This window comes from Protobothrops mucrosquamatus, unplaced genomic scaffold (assembly GCF_001527695.2).
Source record: "Protobothrops mucrosquamatus isolate PMUCROS unplaced genomic scaffold, P.Mucros_1.0 scaffold243, whole genome shotgun sequence".
In the NCBI taxonomy this organism is placed as follows: domain Eukaryota; kingdom Metazoa; phylum Chordata; class Lepidosauria; order Squamata; family Viperidae; genus Protobothrops; species Protobothrops mucrosquamatus.
In genome coordinates this window covers 55,480-76,164 of record NW_015386593.1, presented here as the reverse complement: position 1 = coordinate 76,164, position 20,685 = coordinate 55,480, and the positions used below count along the sequence as shown (strand labels likewise).

General features: G+C 34.6%; 1 protein-coding gene across 1 annotated transcript in view; it reads right to left on the bottom strand.

Moving 5' to 3' along the window:
• Positions 1 to 11,960: 11,960 nt before the first annotated feature.
• MRPL3 (mitochondrial ribosomal protein L3) overlaps positions 11,961 to 20,685 on the bottom strand; it is a 32,198-nt gene continuing 23,473 nt past the window's right edge. The window contains exons 9-10 of the mRNA XM_015814355.1: positions 20,000 to 20,077; positions 11,961 to 12,323 (exon numbers count right to left, since the gene is read on the bottom strand). Of these exons, the coding sequence (XP_015669841.1) occupies positions 12,171 to 12,323; positions 20,000 to 20,077 (231 nt within the window). The 3' untranslated portion in view covers positions 11,961 to 12,170. The remainder of the gene's footprint in view (positions 12,324 to 19,999; positions 20,078 to 20,685) is intronic.

Genomic DNA, 20,685 nt, shown 5'->3' with positions numbered 1-20,685 from the left:
AGCAACTTTGGGTAACTTATATTTTAAAAGATTAATGTGACAGGCAGACAGGAAAACCAAAAATAAGCTAAGCAACAAAGAAATTGTAAATATTGTGGCTGTTCAGGATGTTTTGAAAAAGGGGTTTCTTTATTTGTGGGAAAAATGCATCTTATCTAAATTAAACCAGTTATCAAATGCATAAAATAACATAATGGGGAAATTCTACTCAAAATTTCTAGGCACGCTGATAGGGTTCTGGGGAAAAGAAACTCTTAGTACAGTGGTGGCGAACCTATGGCACGGGTGCCAGAGGCAGCACTCAGAGCCCTCTCTGTGGGCACACGCGATGTCACCCCAGTTCTAGGCCTTCAGCTGGGTTTTATAAAACCTTTTCACTTTAGGCCTCTGCTGCCATGTGCAAAAAAAAAAAAAGGTTCAATCAGTCAATTTCAACTTCTCGCGGGAAAAAAAAAGATCTTGCAAAGTTGAAATTGATTGATTGAACTTTTTAGTCCCATCCAGTCTGCCGTTACCACTGCAGCCACACCCACCCAATGGACCATGCCCACCCAATTGGCCACACCCAGCCAATGGGCCACACCCACCCGGCACCAACGATGCTTAAGTGGGTTTTGGGTTGCAGTTTGGGCACTCAGTCTCTAAAAGGTTCGCCATCACTGTCTTAGTATGTGCTTGGAAGTGGGGAGCAAACTAAGTTCCGGATAAGGCCTTTTAGAAAGCCATTAGGAAGTGTTTCTCTCCTCCTCAGAGCTTCTGTTGGCAAACAGTAATTCTGCTTTTTTCCCCTTCTTTCCTTTCGCAAAATTATGAAAATCATAAATGCTAATTAAAAACAACAGAATTTTCTCTCATTCTGTTTTGTTTTTTGAAGCATTGCTGATAAAGGCAGCCAAAGGCATTCACAGAGATAGGGAGTTAAAAGACTCAAGGCAGCCTCAATCTGTGATCAAAGTTCCATTTTATGTGCATCATAGTTATTTTATATAGCAAGCCAAGTGGGGCATCCTCTGAGTTAAACAAGGAAGAACTTCTAATTTCTTACTTTTTTTAAAAAAAACTATGCACAGCCTCCCACTTTACACATTAATGCTGTAAATTTATATATATATTTAAATATCCAGCCATAACTTGTCAATACACTGGAATAAAATTGATAGCTTATTCAGCCCTTATGTTCAAATGATTTTCTTTGCAGAGGAAGTGGGATGGCATCAGAATTTAGAGAAGAAAGACAGTGCTTTTGGGCTCAGCATTCAGAAGCAGATTCCTTAGCTCAGCTTGTTCCTGCTGCCTCCCTTGAGATGAATTGGCTACTGCCCTTTTGCCTGCAGATTATAGGACCTGAGGTCTAATATGCTTGAGAGTATCACTTCCATATAGGTTGCTCTAGACTGGGATGAGTGGGTGTTTTATCTGCTTGATTTATCCTCATTAATCAGCTGAAAGAAATACTTCAGACCTTATGCAACTATGAGCACAATATCTTTCTACTCTGCAGAAAAGCAGTCTGTCTTTTTTATCAGGCTTCACTGTGAATCTGAAAAATAATGTGACTGCTTTAAGAATCACATTTATTTCTGAAAGTGGTTGCAGTGGTTTTTATTTATTTGTTTCCAGACTCAGCAGATGCCTAACAAAAGATGGGATGTTTTAACGAATCGTGGAGTGGGTCTATGCTCCTATGGGGTCCCAGCCATTTCCAAAACATAATTGAAATGTGCTCAGGCCCTAATACATAGCACTCTCTTCTTTACTATTTTTTTCACAATAATATTTATAATAAATAGATTGGGTTTCCTGCAAAATTCTGCTTTCACTATCTCTTTTCTGCCATCTAGTGATTGTCTGGATGATAAGTTTCCATGCTGAGGGTAGCTCTGAACTTTGACCTCCTCCATCTTAATCCAACAGTTTAACCACTGCTAGTTCCTCATATATAAAATCCCTGCCCAAAGACATTTACCAGTTTTTGACCATTTGCTCATTTAAAAGTATTCCTTTATCAGGGATAATTTGGTGAGATTTGGGTATTGCCTTCCATATCTATGCTTTATAACATTAAAATTTTTAAATTAAGATATATTTGGCTTTTAAATTCTCTTTTATTAAAAAAAGCTATAAAGCAAACCATTTGTTGAAAATATTATCTGTCTGGGTATTAATCATTGATCTATCAACTTGCACTGGACCAACATGGTACTGATGGTCCATCATTTGCAGTGAAAACATCTTCATTTTGCAGTGGATTGATAATACTAAGGTGACCAATCGTCCTCCTTTAGGGAGGACAGTCCTTCTTTTGTACTCATTTGAATAATAATTAATAGGCATGTAAGCGTAATTACAATATAAAATGTTATTGTTACAAACGTTTTTTATTATGCATTTATCATATTATAGTGTATTCTGTATTGTTGCAATGAATAAAATGTGTTATTTACGATATTTTTTTCTTCAATTTATTTGTGTCCTCCTTCTCATTGTAAAAAAGTTGGTCACCTTAATAATACATATAAAAGATCCAAACAAACCCAGTGCATGGAGGATGGGGGAGATGGCAAAAATTCTCAATTCACTGCTGTCTTCAGCAATTTCAGAAACCAGTTGACTTGTTATAGAATTTATTTTAAGCCTGTGCTTTATCATTATTTGAAATCAGTGTGGTACAGCAGCCACGTTTCTTCTTTTTACTGAACAGTAGAGAATTGAATTGCCCCTGCTGACCCAAAGGTTACTGTAAAAAGTATGCATGTACACACACACACACACACACACACACACACCTTTCCAGGGCTTTTTTTCTCATAGAACGCCCAGAACGGAGTTCCGGCACCTTTTTGGGATGGAACCTTGTAGGGTAGGCAAGGTGGATTGTACGACGTGTGTGAGTTCCGGCACCTTTTTTTTTTTTTTTTTTTTTAGAAAAAAAGCACTGCACCTTTCTGTTATAAGCTGGAGTCATGTAATTGCAGCATAAGCTGCCTAAAAATGGGGAGGGGGAAGAGGAAGAGGAGTAGTTGTCTTTTGCACGTAGAATGGGAATATCTCAGGACCCAAATGTTTTCGGCAAATCCTGAGTTTGCCACATTTATGAGAAACAGACATACAATTAAATATAGAGAAGTGATCTGCTCTATTACGATAGAAATGTGCTGCCATAATTCCCAAAAGGCAAACTTAAAAGGCTGGCTCCAAAATGACATGAAGTGAAAACAACGGTGATTGCAAATCACAGCCTGCTGACACATTCCATCTCTTTTCTGGCATGTAATTAAAATGTGAAGATGAGCCTGCCAATTACCATGAAATGAATTAGAGGACTCCCTAAGCGTTTGCTATAGCCTTTTATTAAGCCATTATCAATTTCTAGACTTCAGCTTGTCAACACTGGGCTTGGAAATGTGAACAGCACTTCCTTGTTTGGAAATCAGCTGAAGTAGCACAGATGTGAGCAGTCAAGATGCTGTCAGGTACAAGAGTCAATGAAAGAGAATACGAGAATGTTGGAGGGAAAGTATTGGAGATTTCCTAAGCAAAAGTAAGGAGGTGGGCATGGCGGTCTCAGCTAGCCGTTTTCAGCCTGTTGAAAACTCTCAAGCATCCATTTCAATTAACATTTCAGCAAACAGATTGTGATTGCCTACATTGAAGTTGAGAGAGTTATACACAGATAGTCCTTGGCTTACAACTGTAATGGGGCCCATAATTTCTATTGTAAGTCATTGAGAACATAAGTTAGATTTTACTATTTTTGTGACAGACATTAAATGAATCCAGCATGCCTAATGGGTAATTATTGCTGGAAGTCAGTATAAAAGGGTTGCAATTCACAATCATGTGACCGTAAGATGTTGCAACCAGTTCTAAATGTGAGCTAGCTGCCAAGCCCCTGAATTGTGGTCCCATGACTGGGAAGGTGGTACAGCAGTCTTAAGTGCAAGTACAGGTCACATTATTTTTATCAGGCTATCATAACTTTGAACCATCATTAAACAAATGGTTGTAAGTCAAGGACTATCTCTATTCCACAATTAGTCCAGATTTTGCTTCACCTAAATATTAGAAGTGTATCACTTCTACTTTTTAAAACATGGCTTATAAGTGTCCTTTTAAATACTTCCCAAACCCCAAAATAATGGAATAACAGAGTTGGAGGGGACCTTGGAGGTTTTCTAGTCCAACCTACTGCTCAACTAGGAAAGCCTATACTATTTCAAAGACATGTTGTCCAATCTCTTCTTAAAAACCCCCAATGTTGAACCATCAACTTCTGGAGGCAAGTCGTTCCACAGATTAATTGTTCTAACTGTCAGGAAATTTGTCCTTAATTCAAGGCTGGTTCCCCTCTTAATAAGCTTATCCTACCTTCAAGTGCTTTGGAGAATAGGTCGACCTCCTCTTCTTTGTGGCAGCCCCTTAGATATTGGAACAATTTTATCATGTCACCCCTAGTCCTTCTTTTCACTAACTAGACACACCCAATTCTAGCAACCATTCTTCATGTTTTAGCCTCCAGTCTCCTAATCATCTCTGTTGCTCTTCTCTGCATGCTTCCTTGAATCTCAATATCTTCTTTATATCATGCATTATAATTTATTGAAGTCAACAGTTTTTTTTAAAAAAAATATTCATCATCTTTAGGTTTATAAGAAGATCTGCATTTCTTGGCACGGAGCTGCTGCTGACATTATGCATTACAAAATTTTATCCTTCTCCCCAGAGACTTAGGAGAGGACCTTGAAAGAAGTAGACCAGACCCATTATATAAGTAAAGAAGCCTGAAATCTTGCTAATGGCTTGGATAGGAAAAACCCACCCAGGGAGATAAATCTCAGTTACTCATTAAAATGGGCAGCCACATACATTGGACAAATAAATAAAAATAGAAAGCAAAGTCAGGCTTGCAAGATATTTTTTTTTTGTAAAAGTTTTTATTGTTTTTTTCCCCATACATTCAGTAATAATTTTTCAACAAACATGCTGTCTGAGTTTACATTCACTAATGCATATTAAATTCCTAATCCTTTATTCTTTCCTCTAGCCATCGATAAAACAATGCCCAAGTTTGATAATATTCCGTTTCTTTTTTCCTTTCAGTCTCTATCCATCTCTGCGCATTCTAGTATTTTTTAAATTATTTCTTCATCTGATGGTATTCCTTCATTTTTCTACTATTGCACAAATATAATTCTTGCCGCTGTTGTGACACACAAAATTAAATATATGCTTTGTTTGTTAGTCTTTTCTGGCATTATACCTAATAAAAAAAGTTCAGGTTTGAAATCTACATGTTCTCCCAACATCTTTTCTAGCCAGGCATGTATCTTTTTCCAATAACTCTAGTTATTATTATTATCATGTTTGGTTAGTCCACCAAACATGATAATAAGTGCCTGACTTATATTTACATTTCCAACATCTATCTGACATGTTTTTGAACATTTTTGCTAGACTTGCTGGCAAGTGCCATCTATAAAACATTTTATATAAATTTTCTTTGTAGGAAGTTGACATTGTCAGTTTGTAATTTCTTTCCCATAAATTTTGCCATTTTTCTAATTCTATATTGTATCCAAAAATTTTCGCCCATCTTATCATTGTTTCTTTAACTTGTTCGCTTTCCATTTTCAAAGTTAATAGAAAATTATACATTTTCTTAATTAGTTTCTCATCAGAAGTTAACAATGTCTTATCAAACACAGTTTGTTCCTTGTAAAATCCATACAGTTTAACATCTTTATCATATCTAGCTTGCATTTGTAAATGTGCCCACCATGATAAATTGATAACCTGATTTTCCATTTCTTGTTTAGATTTTAAATTCCCTTCAGAGTTTAGAATATCTCTATATGTCCAGATTTTTTCAAAGTTTACTAAATTTGGGTGTACAAATGCTTCCATTGTTGATAAGCACCCTGGAATTTTCAAATATATTTTACATTTTATTTTTTCCCATGTTGTTAATAATGCATTTCTTATATAGTGATTTTGGAAATATTTATGAACTTTATTTTTCCTGTACCATAAAAAAGTGTGCCACCCCAATTGTAAATCATGCCCCTCCAGATATAACAGCTTTTTATTTCTAAGAGTTATCTATTCTTTTACCCATGTTAATGCAGATGCTTGATAATATAAATCCCACTCTGGTAAACCAAGACCTCCATTTTCCTTGGCATCTTGTAACATTTTCATCTTAATTCTAGGTTTCTTTCCTTGCAAAATAAATTTCAAGATTAATAAATTTAAGTCTTCAAAGAATTTTTTCTCAAATTTTATAGGTATTGTTTGGAATAAGAATAAGATTTTTGGTAGTATGTTCATTTTCACTGTAGCAATTCTTCCTAATATTGACAATTGCAAGTTTTTCCATTTTTCCAAATCCAGCCTTATTTGATTCAATAGTTTCGTATAATTATCTTCTTTTATCGTTGAACATCTTGCTGTTAAATATATTCCCAGATATTTGACTTTTTTAACTATTTGCAATTTAACTTTTTCCCCCGACATTTGTTTGTTGTTGTTGTTTTGCTTATCTGTAAGGTTTTTAACTATTACTTTGGTTTTTTCTCTGTTTATTTTCAGTCCTGCCATTTCTCCGTATTGTTCTATCTTTCCCAATAGTTTAGGAATTATCTCCAAAGATTCTTCTAGAATAAATACCAAATCATCAGCAAGTGCTTGTAATTTATATGTTTCACCTTTTATTTCTAGTTCTTTAATTTCTATATCTTGTCTAATATTTCTATTTAGAACTTCCAAAGTGAAAATAAATAACAATGGAGATAATGGACATCCTTGCCTTGTGCCTTTTCTTATCTCAAAGTTCTCAGTATAGTCTCCATTCACAATCACTTTCTCTGTTTGTTTATTGTATATTGTGTTTATCATGTTTATAAAGTTCTGTCCAAAGTCCATTATTTTTAATTGCTGAATCATAAATTGCCAGGAAACATTATCAAATGCCTTTTGAGCATCTAGGAATATTAGTGCCAGTTGTTTCCCTGGATGTAATTCATAATATTCCAATACATCCATTATCACTCTTAAATTATTTTTAATTTGTCTCTTTGGCAAAAAAAACATTTTGATCTGAATGTATAAATTCAGTTAGGAATCTTTTCAGTCTCTCTGCCATTATTGAAGTAAAATTTTTATAATTGACATTTAGTAACAATATCAGTCTATAATTTTTTTTTATCTGTGTCAAATCTGAGTCTTCTTTTGGTATTAAGGTAATATTTGCTTCTATCCATGTATTTGGGAGTTTAGCCTCCAACAAAAGTTCATTGCAAACGTCTTTCAGGGGTTCACTTAGTATATCTTGTAAAGCTTTATATAACTCTGCCAGTAGTCCATCTGGCCATGGTGTTTTCTTGTTTTCTTGTCTTCTTATGGCCTCTGTTATTTCCATCATTGTTATTTTTTCCTCTAACATAATCTTACAGGTTTCTGAAATTTTTGGAAGATTATTTTCTTCCAGATATTGGATCATTCTCTCTCTTGGAATTTCTTCTGTGTCATACAGTTTCTTGTAATATTCTTTAATTATCTTTTTTATTTCTTCATTTTTAAATTGTAGGCAACCTTTTTCATCTACTAAATTGTTTATCATTTTCTTCTCCTTCTATTTTTTAAGTTTATAAGCTAACCATCTTCGTGGTTTATTTGCATTTTCAAAAAAGTTTTGTTTTGCTCTTTTTATTTGCTGTGCCAATTTTTCTGAATCCAACAGATTTAATTTATGTTTTATTGTTTCCATTTCTCTTTTCAGAATCTTCTTTTGTGGGTTCATTTGCAGTTCTGATTCTAGTTTTTCAAAATTTTCTTTTAATATTGCTGTCTTTTCTGTTTGTTTGTTTGTTTTTTGCCATGTATGTTATAGCTATACCTCTATGCTTTGGCTGTATCCCATACTTTTTGTAACGTTGTATCTTCTTTTTTGTTTTCTTTGAAGAAAAACTCCATTTCTTTTTTTGCTAGTTCTACAAATTTTCTTTCTTTTAATATAGATTGCTTCAAAGTCCATCTTGATTTTTTTTTGTATTCCTCTCCATGTCACTTGTAAAGGGTTGTGATCTGCCCATGTACCTGGTTCTATCTCAATTTCCTGCATATTTTTCCTCAGTTCAGATGTCATTCAGATCATGTTGATTCTGGACCAGGATTTTTGACTGTTTGAATAAAATGTATATTGTAATTTTCCTGGATTGATTTCCCTCCAAACATCTTGTACTCCAATTTCTTCTATCATATTAAAAAAGGCCTTAGGTAATCTTTTTCTTCCAGTTTTTCCTGTTTTACTACTTTTATAGTCTAATGTCCCATCCACTATCGCATTAAAGTCGCCTACTAAACAAATATTTTGGTACTCCATTTGTATTATTTTTCTATGGAGATTTCGATAGAATTCTTCCTGGTTATTATTTGGTGCGTAGATTACTACCAACAATGTTTGTTTTTGATGTAAATATATTTCTAACATCACAATTCTTCCTTCTTCATCTGAATAAATCATTTTAAAATCTATTGTCTCTTTAATATATACAGCAACATCTCTTTTTTTCTGTTGTGCTGATGCATAGTAAAGTTTCCCAATTTTTGGGTATTCCAGCAGCTTATAATATTGTCTTTTTACATATGTCTCTTGCAAACAAATTATATATATATTTAATTTCTGTAGTTTTCTAAAAATTTTGTTTCTTTTTGATGGGGAGTTTAGTCCATTTATATTCACTGAAAAAATTCCATTTTCTTTCTCCATTTCAATTATTTATATTTAGATCTAATCGATCTCGTAATCCTCTGTTCTCTGGCGGTTCCTTCACTCTCTTGATCGAATTTCTCTTTCTGATCTCCTGTTTGTATAATTGCTTTTTCAGTTGCTTCTTCTTTTTGTTTCTGATCTTTTCTCTCTTCTTGTCGATGTTGTACTCCTTCATCTAAGAATGCTCGATTTCTTTCATCAAAGTCTTCTGCTTCCCAAACTGAATCCAATCGGTATCTTGTATTATTCCAGTTGATTAAAATCCCTTCTGGCATTAACCATCTGGAATTGGCTTGCAAGATTCTATTATAGACCATCTCAATACAGTTCTAGCCTTCCTGTGCGGGCTTTTATCATGGGGTTGTGGACAACATCTTCACTTTATAAATCCCCTCTCCCAATGGAACCCAATGACTGTTCAGTATAAGCCTTGTGTGGAAGCACCCAATAGCTCCCCGAAACCAACCAACCAATCAATTAAGACATGAGCATTCAACATAATCACAAACTAAATAATTGTTGCTGGACTTAAAGGATTGTGGGACTGGGTACAATATCAAATGACATATATATCAATACTAGTATTGTAATAGCAAATGAATCGTCCCTTATACTAAATAAATGAGTAGGTATAGATTTTCAAAATCTCATTTATCTTTTAATATGTGTGTCTTAAAATGAGACTATTTTTCAGTTAAAATCTCATTAGGCTTATAAATAAGCAATTATTTTTATTGAGATAAAACAATTTATTAGTTAGGATTTGTATTTTAAACTTTTAGAACTGATAACCATTGCTGACATGGCATTCATGGACATTTATTTATAGGATTGATTCAGCATTAAACAAGCACTAAGAGAAAACAATAGATTTTCATTGAGGATTTTTTTTTCAGAGTTGCAAAAATAATTGCTTATTATTTGATGGTGCTTAGTGCACATATTAAAATATATTAAGATATTTCCTTTCATTTTGGGGGGTAATTTTTGTATACATACATGCATACATCAGAACAGAGCTGGAGGTCTTCTAGTCCAGTGATGGCGAACCTTTTAGAGACCGAGTGCCCAAACTTCAACCCAAAACCCACTTATTTATCGCAAAGTGCCAGGGCCGCATCAGCATTGTGGTGTCCTCAGGGGGGGCGTGGTCCACTGGGTGGGTGTGGCTGCAGTGATCATGGCAGACTGGGTGAGTGTGGCCAGGGCCAGTCCCTCGCCATCTCCGGGGCATCCCCGGGGGGCCAACGCCACTTGCTCACTCACTTCCTGCCCTGTCACTTCCAAATGCCACGTGCTCGCTACTCTGGCGAACTCTGCTGGGGCAACGGCGTGCGTGCCCACAGAGAGGACTCTGAGTGCCGCCTCTGGCATGCGTGCCATAGGTTCGCCACCACTGTTCTAGTCCAATTCTCTGCTCAAGCAGGAAACCCTATACCATTTCAGACAAGTGGCTGTCCAGTCTCTCCCAAAAATTTAAATTAGTTTTATTTGGTATCCCTGTCATCCATATATCAGATTCAAAAAGGGGTTCTAGAACTTCTTAGATTATGAAAGTTAATTGCAGATACCTGGATAATCTCTGCAGGATTAGTTTTATTTCTTATTGTCTGCGGATATTCTGTCATCCAGGTCATGGTTGTCCCAAAAGTGCTTTTTCCACAAAACAACTGGACTTTTGTTTTTTTGTTCTTTTAGACTCTTTATTTCTTACATGACATAGGGCCTGGTTACTTGAGGGACTGCCTGTCTGCCATAGTTAATTTGATCTAGCAGAGTTCTGAGTTCCATTGATTAAGCAAGGCAACCTCTTGGGATATGGAAGTGCACCTTTTCTGAAAGCAACACCAGCTAACTAGAATTTCCTCCTCAAAATTTGAATGGCTTCCACCCTACTAGTATTTTGAAGGACCTTAAAGAATTGACTAGACTTTTTGCATGAACCAGAAAAAAATGCATTTATGAGCTGTGAGCTTGATGAGTCAAAAATGGGATAATAGAAAAAAGTGCTTTTTTGTAATCATAGAGTAAGAAATAATTTTGATACTTGTATTTGTTGCAAAGGAAATAAATGACATGGCTCTTTGCTCAAGCCATTGGCAAGGACAAGTAACACCCCTTTCCATCTTTTTGCCCCTCCTACAAGTTTGCTTTTAGGGGAAGTTGCTTTTATTTAATTAAAGTTCTTGTTGGATTAAATCTTATTGGCTATTGGATCTATTGTGGGAAAAGCAACTTATCATTGAGAAGACAGCTTTTCTTGCACTGAAAAAAGCAATACAAAACTCCAGCACTGTTCTAATGTATTTTGCCACTAAATGGTACTAGTCTTTGAGAAAGTATCTTCCTTGGCTTGGGAAAGTATTACTAAACTTCATTTTGGAAAATAAATAAATAAAAAGAATAATGATGATGACATAATCAAAGGAAAAGCAGCTGCTCCAGCAAGATCCTTTTATTGTAGGTCTGGATTGCTTCGAAGTTCAGCAGGTTTCTCAAAAAGCAATACTTTAAGCAGGTTCTTAAATCTTCCTTTACTCCTGGTCTTCCTGAGCAACTTCCTTCTGATTCAAAGTTTTAAAAGGCCTGCTACAGATGTATCCTAGTTTCATGCAGAGCGGTGGTGGAACTGATTAAGGAGTCATACTGATTTTTATCTTTTTTCCATATATTTTTCATAAGCGTTCAAAGCAAGGTATGACAGCAAAGCAAGGTGTGACAGCTAACTCAGCAAGAAAGCACAACCACAATGGTTGGATGACCCTATGAATGACTAGGGAAAAAATAGTTTTAGAATGATATTGATAATTTTAAAGCAATTTTCCTTCATAATTGAGGATGTAAACTTTTGAAAGCAGATGTAAATTTTAAGAGATGTTTCAGACATTACCTTCTTTTTCTTTCATAGCAAAAAAGGAATGTTAATCAGAAGCAAGCCCTATTAATAAGTTCATTGACACCGACTCTTATTGAATTTGTATATCTATCTCATATTTTAGGGAATTGTGGATGCCTGCCAGTTCTATTTCTTTTCAGCTATTGGATGTTGTCTGTTGAACCAAGAAAAGGGGCTTGAGGATATGTGTCATGAAAAGACAGATGGTTTTGTGCAATAGGAAATGTGTTATGTGTAAACCAGCAAATATTTCTAAATTACTCAAACATAAAAAATACATACTTGTTTATAATATGAATCATTTTAATGTATTAACATATTACTGAATACTTCTCTTCAGTTTCAAAGAACTATTTTTATTTAGTAATCGATCTGGAAATCAAAACTTGCTTGACAATAATTATCCAGAATTATGTGGACACCATCTTAAGGAAGTCATAGGGCCCTTCAGTGAGGGCTTCTTGTTTAGTTTTGAAGACTGAAGAGAGAATAGCTATTAATTCTTCAGGACTCAGAGAGTGCAATGGAGGGTTCAGTGAACTGGAAAAGCTCCTCGTCATACAACTCATCAGGCAGTTCTTCAGAATCAGCAAAAAATGTTGGAAATGGTGGATTCTTAAAGTCATCTTGGTAATTTGCTAAAATTGTGTCACTGACCTAGAATATAAGAACCAGAGGAATTAAAAAGAAATCCACATAACAAACACATAGCAAAATTCCACATAACTCAAAACATTCCCAATAAAATAGGCACTAGCTGCCCTTTAAAATGTTATTATTGTTTTTGTTTTTTGCCTGTCATTAGTAACAAAACAGTTAAAAACCAAACATTTATCATAAATGGTGGACATGTGACAAGACAAAGAAATATTGGGTATAGATCATGGTTTAATTCAGAAAGTTTTAAAAATGAATTTACAATGGAAATCAAAAGCTTTTTAGAATTATTAAAGAATTGGGGGGAAAATGGAATTCGGCTGCTTTACATGATGACAAGAATTCTTTGCACCCAGAAATGGAAAGAAGTGTGGAGCAATGGATTAAAAAGATGGAATTGGCGGAGGTGATAAAACTGACGGCATTAATTAAGGACAAGAATATAAATAATTTTGCACTTATTTGGAAACCATTTCTGGACTTTCTGTGTGAAAGAGACAATGAAACTTTGGTTTTTGACAAGTGAGTTAAAGAAATGGCTAGTGGTTATTATTTGGCAAAACTAAAAAGTTGGCATTATAACTTTACTACATATTTTACTACCTTGAAAAAAGTCAGAAGTCACTGCTTTTTGTTTTTTATTTTTGCACCCCTTTCCTCATTTCCCCCCTCTATTCCGCTTCCTTTCAAATTTTTCCACTGTCTTTATTTCTATTTGTATTTTATATTAAGAAACATGCACACACACACACAAACACACATCAACAAAATTATGCCGTTGAAGGCAAAGTTTTCAAGTGTGAACCACCAAAATTCCACAAAGCAGAATAACTGAAAATAACTTGAGCAATATGAGAAACAACATGTTTGGGTAGCAAGTGAAATCACCACTTATACTTATATATTATAGCTCCAGGCTATACCAAACCATTTTAGAAACATATTAAAAAGTTGGAGACACCTATGTAGCAAAGAAAAGCATTTCATGTCAGCAAAAATACTACAGATTACCAAAAGGCTATAGAGCACAGAATTTCTTTCTGTAAGACACCTTAACTGCTTCTTGGATAAGAGTTATTGAGTGCTGAGCAGCCTGCTGAGCAGGTGAATACTGTAAGCTCTCCCAAGTGATTTGTGCATCAGACACTTATTTACTGCCTACATTAATCTATAACATTGTTACATTATCTGATAATGTTGTTAGCTACAACTCACTGTTTAACCCAGGGGTAGACAACCGTGGCTCTTTTATGACTTGTGGACTTCAACTCCCAGAATTCATCATGCCTCAGAATTTTTTTTTCCAGTCACATCTATATTATGAGCTAAGGAAAGCCAGCTCTCTCTCTCTCTCTCTCTCTCTCTCTCTCTCTCTCTCTCTCTCTCTCTCTCTCTCTCTCTCTCTCTCTCACACACACACACACACACACAGTGTCTTGTCAAATTAGTGAACATTGTCCAATGTTGTCACAAACAAGGAAACATTTCTGAAATAGTTTTCCTATTTGTCATAGTCCAATGACAAATTTATCTTTCAATGAAATTAAGCTATAGACTGGGCACAAGAACACAGTATTTGCTATTTTTAAAAATTCTGCTTTATTTTTTCCCTGCTTTATTTATTCTGCTTCATTCAGGTATGGGAATATAGCAAGGAATCAAAAGATCATTGTTAAGCAATGATTTAACATCATTTTTCATAAGAAATAAAAAAAATATTTTACAGTTTGCTAATTCAAAGTTTACATCTCAGCTTTCACTACACAGTACTTGAACTACTTATTTTGTACATTAATACATTTATATACCACCTATTTAGTTAAAGAGATTATAAGATTTATAAGATTATAAGATTTAAAGAGATTTATAAGATTTATTTCGTGTGGCTGCTGATAAATACAGGATCGCCAACATGATCGCCAACGTCCGATAACGGATATGGCACAACAAGAAGAAGATAAGATTTATACAATTATAAAGATTATTAACCAAGAAGCTATTATAAATTTCAGTTTATTTATATTAAAAATAGGAAAAACAAAACTCTGCATAGTTTTTCTGTTATTCAAGTGATAGAATGCATGGTGAGCATGAAACCATACACTATTTAAAGATAGTAACTTTCAAGTTTTTTAAAAATTAAGTTTTCAGAAAGAACTTATGCCATTCATTTAAGCTACATTCAGCTTACTGAGAAGAATGCCTTCTAAAAATGTACATCTGTCAAAATGCACATTGGTTTAATGGTTGCCAAGCAACTAAAGATTACATCAGTGCACTGTTTTTATACCTGCTGATAATAAAGCCTCCAGCAAAAAAGTCTTTTATTAAAAATATTAGTTTACGATCCAGACTCAGTGAATTCATTTGTTATTTATTTAGTTGTTCAGGATAATATATAATACTGACTCAAAGCAGGACACACAGCACTCCCTTCTCCATTTCTTTTCTCAACTATCATCCTGGGAGGTTTGTTGTATCAAGAAAAGTGATAAAAATCAGTCAGAATTTCTATGGCTGAGATTGAAATATGAACCTGACTTTCCCTTGACTTACAACTTTAACTGTTCCTCCAAACTGGCAAGTCATGCATAAAAATGGGCTACTAGCTAAGAGTGATTTGGAACTGGAGGTAAATAATTGCTTCTTGGGGTTTCTAGTGGTTTTTTTATATATATGAAGTGGAATTAAGTGTTTCTTTTAAAAGTAATTTGTTGAAGAAACCTTAACTGGACAGCCTATTAGGTCATAAAGATAAATTCATACTTATTCTAAGCCAAAAAGAAGCAAGTTATATTCTTACAAGTACAGAGTCTCTTTTCATATGACTACACAATGAGGATCAAACTTCTTGCTCTGTGCAAGAGCCTCTCCTAGTTCCTCTATATCAGAGGTAGTCAACCTTGGCTCTTTTATGACTCGTGGACTTCAATTCCCAGAATTCCTGAGCCAGCTGGCTCAGGAATTCTGGGAATTGAAGTCCACGAGTCATAAAAGAGCCAAGGTTGACTACCCCTGCTCTATATCATAATTTCAGCCAATACCTTCATGAGATAAGAGGCTACTAGTCAGCTACAATGATCTTACAATATTACTGAGTATAAGCACATTTCGTTAAACAATTATGAAATCTTGCATGTGGATTAAATATTAAATATCTGCTCATTTTTAAAGCATTAGAAAGCTTTGATGACACTTTTTAGGGCTGTTCATACATACCTCAGCACAAACCTAGTACAGAATGCAGCTTTTATAAAACTTGTATTTAAAGTGCTGCTGTTTTTGATTCACACATGGAAATAAAAAACGCAAGTTTCAATCAATAAGAGAGAAATGCTGTGCTCAGGCAAGATTCAAAGCACCTTTTCCAAATCACTGTGGAGTTGGCACGGTCTTCAAAACATGTGGAATAGAACAAAAGTATAGTCCATAGTGCACTACTCTGAGCACTACTGAGATAAATAATCTCTGAAGCTCACCAATAGATTGAATTCTATTTTGTGCAGCTTCTTTGAGTAGAAAGGAAAAAAGAGAAGGAATAAGAAAAAAATGAACACGTAAAGCTTCTGCTACATCCTAAGATACCGATTTACCACACCTGAGTCAGAGAAGATTTGGAATTTCCAATTCCCCCTTATGCCCTATGTTACCATACTAACCCCCTTAAAGGCAGTTGAAAAGAAACATAGTTCCAGGACAGAGAGAAACTGCTAACTCCCGGGTTAGAGGCATTGGCCATACTATGGTGTGAAAATCATATTATAGACAGTTGTTAATATGACAGAATTTAGGGGATCCTGGCTATTATTTGAATAAGTAACAACAGAGTCTTTGATATTTAAGCCTACATATGTTGACAGTATTCATTGTTACTGTTTAGAAATTATACTATTTTTGAATGATTTTATTTGCAGAAATAATCAGTTTTATTTATATTACCTTGTATAGTTCTGCTTTACTAAATTATTTAGTTATAAATTCTCCCTTATCCCACTAAATTCCAAGATATGTAATCTTGGAATTTAGTGGGATATGGGAGAATTTATAGCTAATACTGGTTTCTTTCCCCCCCTTTTGCATGATATTAATTTTTGGACAATGGTTATTGCTAGATAAATTAACAGGGCTTGGTGAAGGAGTATGCACGGCTTTCATCAAGAAATACAAAGAAAACGGCAAAGAAATTCTAAATGACCACCAATAGTTTAATCAATTTTAAGGTTACTAGTCATGTACCAACCTCACAACTAAGAATTGCAGGTTATGTATCAGCATTTTTATTATATACGTGTTCCAAATTTGTGGTCCTCTTTCTCTAGTTATGGGATTTTGGATTTCATTGCAAAATATGCCATGAGGTGTTAGTAAAAATACTGATTTAATTAATGTATTATCAATTTTCTATCACTCATTCCCTTAGTTGCTGCCTTTCATTGGCACAGCTACTATTACCACCCAGTGAGTTTGAAAATCTTTATCTTGTATCAGGATGCACATTTTTGAAGACAAACATTGATCTGCTCGATTCAAATATCTTCATTTCAGGCACTTCCTTAAGTAATCCCACCAAACAAGAAACAGATTTTTCATGATCCAGGAGGGATTAAAAAAACAAGCAAATACATACTTTTGTGCTGACTGAACCACAATTATAACCCAAATGTCTCATTACTTGTGAAAAAAAATGTCCTTAATAAAGTTCCTTCAGAAACAAAATAAGTATAGAAACAAAATGCAACTTAACTGAATATAAACGCACTGGGAGAGGGAGGGAGTAAACTTAATGACAGGTTTTTTTTCAGCTCTAATTCTCCATACTGCATTGAGAACTTAATAACCTAGTCTGGCCAAAATCCTTACATTAAATAATAATATTGCATTAAAAGTGTTACAATTGCTACAATGGAAATGGGGAAGGCCATTCTCATCTTTCAGTTAGCCAGAGGAAAACTATGCACTGAAGATGAGCTTGGTCCAATCATCAGCCAATAAATGGGGAGTGGCACGTAATTTCTATTCCCATCTATCCCCAGCTAGAACAGTGTCCACTGTAATCATAGAAGCCACAGTGACTGTCCTCCAGACTATTATTTGCCTATGGGCCATTCCCTAACAGAGCAACAAACAGGATGAGACTATCAAGAATTCATGTCTGTTTTCAAGCAAGTGAACTTTCTTCTTTCTGTCCGTTTCTCTATCTTCTCTTTTGGTCCATAAGCCTGGAGGCAAGCTATGTCTTATTTTTATTTTATGTTCAGCACCTGCCTAATTGTACTCTATTCTGAATCGTAAATTTTGATTTAAGAGAATATTTTTATTGAATGTGGAAGCTAATGAATAAAAATAATTTTATGTATATATCAAAAAGGAAATTGTATTAGTTGAATTTTAAGGGAATATTTACCGAGAAAAATATGATTTTTTTCAACTGGAGCAAAACTGTACAGGTAACAGAAACCTTAGTAGAATAATTCTAAATGAAAAACCTCAACATCCAGAACCTAAACATAATACTAAACATAAATTAATATTTGCTACAACCCAGAGACCTGTGTCAATAAATCTATTGGCTTTCCTTCATAACATATTTTAATAAGTTGCCAGGATCTTTTAAAAGATTGCCAAGTAAATATAGTTAATTTATGAAGATTCATGGCTGCATCCTGAAGAAATCGTATGGATCATGATCTTTATTTACAAAGTCAGGAGATTGTATCTCAACTGTATCTCTGAAGCACTGTTATGAGTTACCCAAACTTTTTGATCTTCAGCATGAAATACTATCGAAGTATTAATGTTAAACAGAATTTCTGGAGGAACTATTAATCACCATGAGGACAATCTTATTTGTCCATAAAGAATTATGCAAAAAGTACTAACCAGTATGCTAAACTATTATTTCCCCCCCTTTTCAGCTGATTTACAGGAGTCTTGTCTGTGATACCATTTATCTTATTTGCTATTCTGCTCTGGTCACTTTTGCTATTTTACATACCTAAATAAGTACTATATGAGCCTCTGTCTACTTATTCCAAGCAATTTCCAGCATTTTGAAGTATTCCTGCCATGTTTTTTAAAAAAGACATTTTGTTTTCAAGAAGTTTGAATGTTGTTGCTATTTCATCATTTCTGAGGCTTTAAAACCCAACTTCTTCAACTTCTAGAGGCTCAAGGATTCATTATTTGAGGATTGTTCCCCCCCCCTTTTTAATTAGTAACTGAATCCTGGAAACTACCTCCTTGAAATAATGTCCAACTGCACTTTGAACTACAAGTATACATAGTAACAACTATTTCTCCAAGGTTACAAAGTTGCAGTCCTTTCAATGTTCTTCTTTATTGTTGTTTCATCATTATTATTTCAGTAATAGATCCTAAAGCTAATGTTGGTTAATTTTATGTATCACCATTTGCATCATTACTTGATAACCCTATGTGACTGCAAAAACAAAACAGCAAGCCAAAGTGGGAAGGGGGGGGAACGACATTCATGTACCGTTGGAATTTTCAAGACAACTATGGATATTTCTTGGGGGTGGTGGGGTGGCGGTGGTAGAAAAATTATGCACAAAGGTTATATAGCGGACAAGGTAATGACTCATGTGGAAATTATAGATGTAGGAATTATAGGAACATTCCAAAACAATTTTCCTTTATAGATATGTTTTGCATGTCATGCACAGCTGAAAGAAAATAAATTGTTTTAAGGAGTAGGAGACAGTATGGCATCAATTAGGACAAGAGATATAAAGCAAAAACATCTTCTCCAATTACCTTCCCAGGAACTACAGAAACAATAAATCTTGCCAGTTCAATTAGAAAATATATGAAGATCAAGGAATTTTGATAACAGCAGACAATACTGGGAGATTAGCACAGGTTCTTGAAATTAAAGTCAATTTAAATGACTGTACAGGTAATCCCCAAGTTCATTGTTTGAAATGGGCAGCCCTAGAAATCCATTGAATAAATAATCCCAGATAAAGGTCATGTATATATGATATAGTAAGTAGCTGGTACTACCAAGTTCCCTATAAAAGGCTATGGCATTTGCTTGTGCAGTTACTAAGGACCTAAATATCTTGTAATTCGGGGTGGGTATTCATGCTTTAGTACTGAATTGAACATTGTAATGTCTTAATTGATCATTTTTTACAAATAAAGGGAATTTAGTCCTGGAAAGGATTTTGGCTTGCTTTTGAATAAGCAATGCACTGGAACATGCTATTCAGTGTTTCACCTTGGCTTTCTCTATCAGCTAGCTAAGAAAAACCCAGGACTTCAGTGGTAGCTAACAGGGAACTTTGACTTATTGTTCTCTAAAGAAGAATTAGAATGCAAGACTTAACTTGTTAAAAGGGAAATGATACCTCATTAATATGGCTCGCACACACTGCAAACTGTCCTTTACATGTGAATTCAGGCCCTGTAGCTTTTAAGTAAAGATATGTTAAATAATGGTTTCTGTATGTGTAAATAATTATAACACATGGAGGAAACAAAGGTCTCTTCAAAGCTCTTACTTGACTGGTAAGAGTGGTAATATTTCAGCTTTTTCTAACATAACAGTAGAAAACAAGCAGAGGTCTCTGTGACAGAGGATCATATATAATACTGAAAAGAAAATTTAGTACTTTGTAAACCATTCTCTGTTCAAGTCCAAGTACCAAACTTACCTTTACTAAGCAATTTCTATGACCAGGAACACTTCCGTGTACATATAAAATATTGTGCTTCACATTGATCTGCCATATCTGTAAGATTAAAATTACCCAGAGGGAATTAAAACATATTGTTGTTATCGACTTATAACAAACTATTTTTAAAGTAAAAAAGACATCTTTTTCTGTTCTTAGAAGAACAAAACTTAAGAAAAAGACAGTTATGTAGTTTCTTTCAATAGAAGGAAAATGGTTATATAGTTGTTGTTTATGGTTTTGAATCCATCTGTAAATATGGCAGGGACTGAAGTTTGTATTCCCTTTAAATACTTTGCAACATTTGGCAGAAATAGCTTCGCATTGCATTCTTCAGCAACTAAGAGACGTTCTGTATTCAAATTTATAGATTACATGATTAACTTTGTGCATTGTAAATCTTGTGTCAGCTTCTGGTAATTTAGAAATATGATCAGGATTTATTGAAATTATATATACAGCTATATACCATCAATTTGTTTAACAGCCCAGTGGTGGATAATTTTTAATAGCATAATCTATGCTTGGACAAGGTGGCCATGTGAGAAATTCTTGTCTCTTTATTTCTGGGCTCCATTAACAGCCATATTGGCAAAAAGAGGACTAAGAAGGTCCTTCTCTAGCTTTGAAATAGTGTAATTCTTTCATCATATGAGAAGGCAAGG